This window comes from Dendronephthya gigantea, unplaced genomic scaffold (genome assembly GCF_004324835.1).
Source record: "Dendronephthya gigantea isolate DGI-Jeju-01 unplaced genomic scaffold, DenGig_1.0 000125F, whole genome shotgun sequence".
In the NCBI taxonomy this organism is placed as follows: Eukaryota; Metazoa; Cnidaria; class Anthozoa; order Malacalcyonacea; family Nephtheidae; genus Dendronephthya; species Dendronephthya gigantea.
Window position 1 is genome coordinate 658,370 of NW_021163135.1, and position 7,675 is coordinate 666,044.

The 7,675-nt window shown below is 37.9% G+C and overlaps 1 protein-coding gene across 1 annotated transcript; it reads right to left on the reverse strand.

Annotated features, from left to right (window-relative positions):
* Positions 1 to 6,395: 6,395 nt before the first annotated feature.
* LOC114535809 (zinc finger BED domain-containing protein 4-like) lies at positions 6,396 to 7,307 on the reverse strand. The gene has a single exon (XM_028557131.1). The coding sequence runs from the start codon at positions 7,305 to 7,307 to the stop codon at positions 6,396 to 6,398; it is 912 nt and encodes a 303-aa protein (XP_028412932.1).
* Between the last annotated feature and the right edge of the window lie 368 nt (positions 7,308 to 7,675).

The following is a 7,675-nucleotide window of genomic DNA, read 5'->3' on the forward strand; positions in this document are numbered from 1 at the left end:
GGACAATAGCATCTTCTCATGAGGTAAGCAAAGATACTATTATGGCTGTAATTGATAATCAGCCTCGCCCAACCTAGGCAGTTTACAGAAGTGTCTGCATGTTTAGACCGAAATTACCTCAGATCCATTTGTTTTGGATGCTGTAACTCATTGTCACATTGAATTTGATTCTTTACCGGCTGCAGGAGTAAATACAACTAGACCTTATTTCACTTTTAATGAGGCGGAACAAACAATCATTGATGGGGAAATTGACAAATTTCTTCATAAGGGAATAATTAAGTTGTCAGTTTCTGAGTCTGACGAGGTTTTGTCACCTATCTTTATTACACCCAAAAAAGATGGGTCTAGTGGAGTTATTTTCAACAACTCACCGAGTAGCATCACTTATAGGCTCATTAGTTTCATCCTTTTCTGAAGTGGAGTTGTGTCCACTGCATTATCATTATATCCAGGCCGACTAGGATTATAATTTTAGATTGCATCAAGGTAATTTTGATGCGTAAATGTCACTGTTTGGCGACAGTCTAGAATAAGTTAATTAATGGGTAAATGACATTCCACTAGCCTCTAGAAGTATTTATCATGCCCCCCCGGATGTCATCCTGTATACTGATGCTTCAGATATAGGATGGTGTGCCAAGTTGTCAGATGGCGTTGGCACTTCAGGTATTTGGTCACATAATGAAGCTGGTAAACATATTAATTTTTAAGAATTACAAGCTATTCATTTGGCTCTGTAATCTTTGTTAAATGACCAAATTAATATCCATGTACGTATTATGTGTGATAACACCACTGTGGCCGCTTATATCAACCAAATGGGTGGATGTAGATCAGAGCAATGTAATTCTCTTGCTAAAAGATTTGGATTTGGGCCATTGCCAAAGAGATTTGGTTATCTGAAGCTCATATTGCTGGTTCAGCCAACATGGATGCTGATAATTTATCCAGGTCTTTTAACCTAAGTTTAGAATGGATGTTGTCTACGCATATTTTTCGGATAATTGTCAATTTGTTTGAAAAACCGACTATAGATCTCTTTGCAAGTAGGCTCATTGCCCAACTTAAGGACTATGCTTCTTGGAAGCCAGACCCTAAGGCTAAGATGCCTTTTCTATTGGGTGGTCAAGTATTTTCTTTTACACTTTTCCACCTTTTTGCTTTGTTTCCAGATGTCTGCAGAAGATTTTACAGGACAAGGCGACAGGAATTCTAATTGTTCCGTTTTGGACCACCCAACCCTTCTTCACTGTTTTGCTCAGTCTGCTGATGGAGATACCACGCGTTCTGAATGTGACTCACCAGACTTTGGTTCATCCAACTTGGAAGAGTCGTCATCCACTCTAAGATCGGCTGCGGCTGCTGGTATCCAAATTATCTGGAGATCCTTGCAAGACTCAGACACTCCGCCGGACATTGTCGATACCATCATGCACTCCTGGAGGAGCAGTACCCACAAGCAATACAACTGTTACATCAACAGATGGGTGCAGTTTTGTATTCAAGGGTCGTGTGATCCCCTGCGTCCAACTGTAAAGAGTCTCTTGCTGTTTCTACAATCCCTGTACAAAGGAGGTATGAGTTACTCTTCTCTCATATGGCTCGTTTCGCAGTTTCAAATCTGTCCCGGGCAGAGTCTAAGTCATGTTCCAGTTGGCAGACATTTGTTAGTGTGCAGTTATCTCAAAGAGGTGTTTAATACGATTAAACCTGTTCCAAAGTATCATTGTGTTTGGCCAGTTGATCCTGTTCTTGACAGTCTATCTTCCCTTTGGCTACAGGACACATTGTCACTGAAGATCTAACCCTGAAATTGGTGTTGCTGATGGCCTTAACGTCTGGACAAAGGTGTCAAACGTTAACATTTTTGGATATTTCGACTCAGTATATGTACAAGATGGCAGACTCTTATCGGTTTGCTCTTACAGAGCACATCAAGCAGGACAGGCCTGGCAAAGTTTTTGGCAATTTATGTCTGTACAAGTATACTAAACAGGAACTGTGTGTGTATGAAACATTAGATTATTATATTGGTGTGACTGAGAAGCTAAGGTCTTCTACAAAACTACTTGTGTTGTATATTAAGCCTTATCGTGCTGTTTCTACACCGACTGTTGGACGGTGGATAAAATTACAACTAGAGAAAGCTGGTATTGATACGAAACAGTTTTCTACTCATAGCACAAGATCTGCTGCCACTAGCAAGGCTGCCAGTTTAGTTTCGGTTGATGTAATCCTTGCCATAGCGGTTGTTGTTGAGTCTTGCTGTTTTGGAGAAATAGTATCGTTTGTGTTTGAATAATGTGTGATCAATTGTTAACGTAATTGTGATTACATTGGAATTTAATGCCTATTTTCTGTGTGTGCTCTAGTTTTGTGTTCACACTGCTTTGTAATACCTAGATGTACTTAGTGATTTGGTAGAATTTAAAAATTAAACAAGACTTACCTGTAAGTTAAGTTTGATTGTAATTCTAAGAAATTACATTAGTACAGAAGGGTTAACATGCCCAGAGTAGCCTTATATTTTATCAGCCTCTCCCATATGTTGTTCCAAGTGAACACAAAATGTCATTAAAGGTGATCCGCGGCAGTGCGTGCGCATCTCATGTTAACCCTTCTCATGTTAACGTAATTTGTTAGAATTACAATCAAACTTCAACTTTCAGATAGGTCTTGTTTAATTTTAAAAATTAGTTGCAATGAATTGTCAACTTGCACATGCCTCAGTGATGATCTTTTCAACGCCTAACTCCCCCTTATTATCCTCAGTCAGTGAAGTGTTTGAAACAAGATTAAATAATAAAACCCCTGTCTGATCTTAATTGTGTACAAACAACGCTGTACGTGCATTTAGTTTCTCAAAGCAATTTGAATTATCAACCCTGGATGATGATGATGAACCAATCACATTATCTTTTCAGGCGTCTTCTGGCTGCCAGGGATTATGTAATCCAAATCGATGGGTAGGTATGTTGATTAATGAGCTGGCTAGCGTAATTGAGGGAGGCAGTTGCAATGAATTGTCAACTTGCACATGCCTCAGTGATGATCTTTTGAACACCCAATCCTTCCTTATAATCCTCAGTCGGTGAAGTGTTTGAAACAAGATTAATTAATAAAACCAGGGTTGCCAACTTGGCTCTAAGCCAAATTTTCGATTTTGGCTTATTTTTCTTGCGCTTGGCTTAAACTTTGTTTGGCTTATATTTATTTTCTGGCTTATTTTGGCTTCTTTTTAAAAAATGGAGTTAGAAATCATATATATTTGTATTTTTAAATCAAATATAGTTTTTTGTTTTATGATTAAATTTGACTCAATAGTCAATTTAAAAAAGGTCATTTTTGACCAATGACAGCAAAGCTCTGCCGTTCTCACTTTGTTGCTGCTGTCTTCGGACTTCCGACAATCACAAAATATAGTACTATATGGTTGCCGAAATGTAGCAAAATTCAATACAGGCAATTTATATGCAATACACTGTTACAATATTCAATAAACTCATATAATATTCAATAATCGCAAAAATGTTCAATATACCCCTTTGTGTAACTGCATTAAATATTCAATGCGACAGGCGAAATCTTCACTAAATTACGCTGCAAAATATTTAACTCAGCAAAAAATATATTCATTAAAATCTCGGAAAATATTCAATAGCTTTGGAACAGCGGTCTACAGCGAAAGAATTAATGGACCATAGTTCCCAATTTACCATAGCAGTTCACTGACCATAGCATAGTCATAGTCGATATACGGTCATTGTCGCCTGGAAACGAGGCGAGCGAGGCTGCATGTGCTCTGCCGTTTTTTTCACGTTTCTTTTACGAGCAGTATAAATTTACATTTATAATCTACGGACAGAAAGTCTGAAATACGCAGAATTGTAGAGGAGGTTATCACCAAAAGAAATCGTATGGCTGTGAGTGGTGGACTGCAATCGACTAGCAATCTTCCTTGGCAAAACATAAGATAGTTGAGTAACGAGTCAAAGTCGTCTAGGTATGTACCATATCAGTATTGTTTATAATATAATATCGCTATGTTTTAAGAGTATTAAACAACACAAACTATAGTAACGTTTAAAGTCAAACAGCCTATTTTATTAATGCTTGTATGAATGAGTTGACAGAAATCAAACCTACAACATTTTGTTATAAACTGCTACATAAATACAGCAACGACCATTGTTTCATAGTTTATAAACGAGTATAAATATTAAATATACCAACCAAGATATGTCACAGTATATTCAGCTTAACCCCTAACTTAGGTATATATGCATGAATATATTTTGAGGTGTTATCATTCCTCTAAATATTATTCTTGCCTACCTTGAAGGCTAAATGGCTAGACCTTGTGCAGGAATTACCTTTTTCCTTAATTAAATATTTTACTTTAGACACACAAAATGTGACTGGGGTGGTGCGCAGGGCTCGTGACTTGCTTCAAGCAAACACTATTTCTGTATCCTCCAATATATCATCTCAGATTCCAAAGCGCCGTAGAGTAAGCCATTCATATGCAAAAGAGCAAAAGAAAAAAACTCCTGAAAGAAGACATTTAAACTTATATGTTTAAATCATGTTTCTCAGTTAGCTGAGGAAGAATCACAGGAATCTGGTGGTATTGTCCCAGACTACTCTATATGCAAAGATGATGTTCTGTTTAGCGGGACTGTGGATGTCATGACAATGAACAACTAATGTAGGGATGAGCCGATAAAGAAAATTGCCGATTACTGAGGCCGATTATTTATGAGCCGATTATTGGAACTAATCGACCGATTAATCGGTAGCTGCCGATTAATTAAAAATTAAAAGGAAAAGTACAAGATGAATAACCATTAAGTTGTAAATGCGGTTTTAATGTTTACAATATACACGATTTACAATGAAAATCGGCTTCATTCTCGCATGTCAATATTCAAAGTTGAGTTTTGGTAGATTATGATGTAAAAAGAGGATATTGTCAGCTTTATGTGGAGCTAGTCTACTGCGGTTTTCAGTTGAAATGTTCCCGGCCTCACTGAATACATGCTCGGAATAAACACTTGAACTTGGTGGACTTGGATAGGCTTTCTTGTTGGAGACCCACCAGGTATAGGGACACGCTTTGTAACGGTTGCAATGGAAGACTGAGAAATGCGTTGATCTCTTCTTCAAGACTTGTAACACACTCGTCAGATGCAACTATCTCATCAAAACACGACCACAGTGCTGGATGCGGCCCATCACTGCGGCTTACTGACTCTTTCTCAACACTCTTTCTCAACACTTTCTCAAATTTCTTCAACACTGTAATGGCGGGAATCACTTCGGATATGCACGAATTGTTGTTGCTCATCAGTTTAGTGTATTCCTCGAGCGGTTGAAGCAAGCGAAGGACCTTCTCCATCAATGACCACTCGTTGGGCGAAAGAGTTGTGGTTGGTGTTTCAGCAGAGTAGAGTGTGACAGCCCTCTTATTCTCCAACAGCCTGTCCAACATGTAGTAAGTGGAATTCCATCTGCAAAACGAAACAAAAACATCCATATTGATATTGGTGGTTAATAAATAAAACAAACACTATCGTTTTAAAACATGCGAAACATTTGTCAAGTTTCAAGGTTGTAACATAGGCGGCCCAAAATTAGCGGCCGAAAAATTTTTCGGCAATTTGTCAATGTAATGTATAATATATAATTACATAAGGTAGGAAGCTCTTTTTTACGTTACGAAACTTACCACTTAGACTATGAAAAAATACATCAATTATATTGACCGAAACTAATAAAAATATATAGTAAACTAATCTCTGATAATTTTCCTCGCTTCTTACATGCGAATTACGATTTAAAACTACTTTTAACATGACAAAATACGGCAATATTTTTATAGTTTTTGATCAAAAATATTTTGTACGATGCGGGATGACAGTCGTCTCTGTATTCGTCGTTGCTTTGAAATATTTTACATGATCCTATTGGTTGAAAAAAGTTCGTTCAAATACTTTACAGTTTGTTTCTATTTTCAACCAATAGGATCATGTAAAATATTTCAAAACAATGATGAATACAGAGACCACTGTCATCCCGCATCGTACGAAATATTTTTGATCAAAAACTATAAAAATATTGCTGTATTTTGTCATGTTAAAAGTAGTTTTAAATCGTAATTCGCATGTAAGAAGTGAGGAAAATTATCAGAGATTAGTTTACTATATATTTTTATTAGTTTCGGTCAATATAATTGATGTATTTTGTCATAGTCTAAGTGGTAAGTTTCGTAAAGTAAAAAAGAGCTTCCTACATTATGTAATTATATATTATACATTACATTGACAAATAGTCAAAAAAGTTTTCGCCGCCAATTTTGGGCCGCCTATGGTTGTAACGCACACGGCAATAACTTATAATTTAACTCTCCTTGTCGCCACATCCTGAATCAACTTTTTCTTTGGATGACCCCGATCACTTTGGAGTTCTGCTAGCCTGCTACTTCCAAGCGTCGAGTGACGAAAGTGTGTGACCATTCGTTTCGCCTTGGCAATCATGTTGCTGACACTTCTTTGGGAAAAGATAGCATCGCTGATCGCTAACTGCAGTGTGTGAATGAAGCATGGGCTGCCCGTCAAACCGGCCAACTGTACGGCATTTGTCATGTTGCTCGCATTGTCAGTAACAACGATGTAACATCTTGAACTGTCGATAGTCCACTTTGACAACATGCTTGTAAACTTTTCAGTGATTCGCGGCCCAGTGTGGCTTCCGGGGAAGAAACTTGATTGTAGTACGATTGACTGCCGCGGGAACTTTGTTTCATTTTCATCAATCCAGTGGGCTGTCAGGCTAATGAACGCATCGTTGTTGTGGGAACATGTCCAAATGTCTGAAGTAAAGGAGAAATGTTTTGCCTTTTCCAACATTTTGGCAACAGCTGCTTCGGCTCGTTTCACTAAATTGGGAATTACAGCATCACTAAAGTGGTGTTGACTCGCTAAATGATAACGTGGGGCTACATGTTTCATCAGATGCATAAAACCCAGATCTTCGGCAATTAGGAATAGTTGTTGGTTGTTGAGAACTATCATTTCACCGATTAGTTTGGTAATATGCTGGGCTTGACGACTGTTCATATCCCAAGTTCGACCGGCTTCAACACTTTTTTCAAATGACATCTGCGTTTTTAGTTTCTTTCTCATTGTCACTGTGCTTGAGTTTGTGTCTTGTAGTGTTCTTTTACCTTTGGCAATATTCTTTTCCTTTTTATCTGATGAAAGTGCAAGAAATTCCGTCGGATGCTTGCGGAGGTGATTGCGCATGTTTTTCGTGGTGAACTGCTTGCATTTTTCCTCCTCTGCTGATTATAACTCGAGAGCCTTTTTCCTGACAAACTTTACACATAGCTTTCGTGTTGTCATCTTCCAAAATGTCAAAATATGTCCAAACTGCACTTTTTACCGTGTGCGCCATTAGCTTCTGCGAAAATTTCTCGTAATACTGCTAGAAAATTATTTCCTCTGCATTTTATAACAAACATCATGATTTATTTTAGCCAATCAGAAAACACATTATGGTATGACTCATTGCATAGGAATGCGTTGCTCAGGCATCGGAATGCGTCGGTGGCTTAACTGTTTTTAATGACTTCCTCAAACCCATTAACACAGATGAGACAAAAGACGTGGGT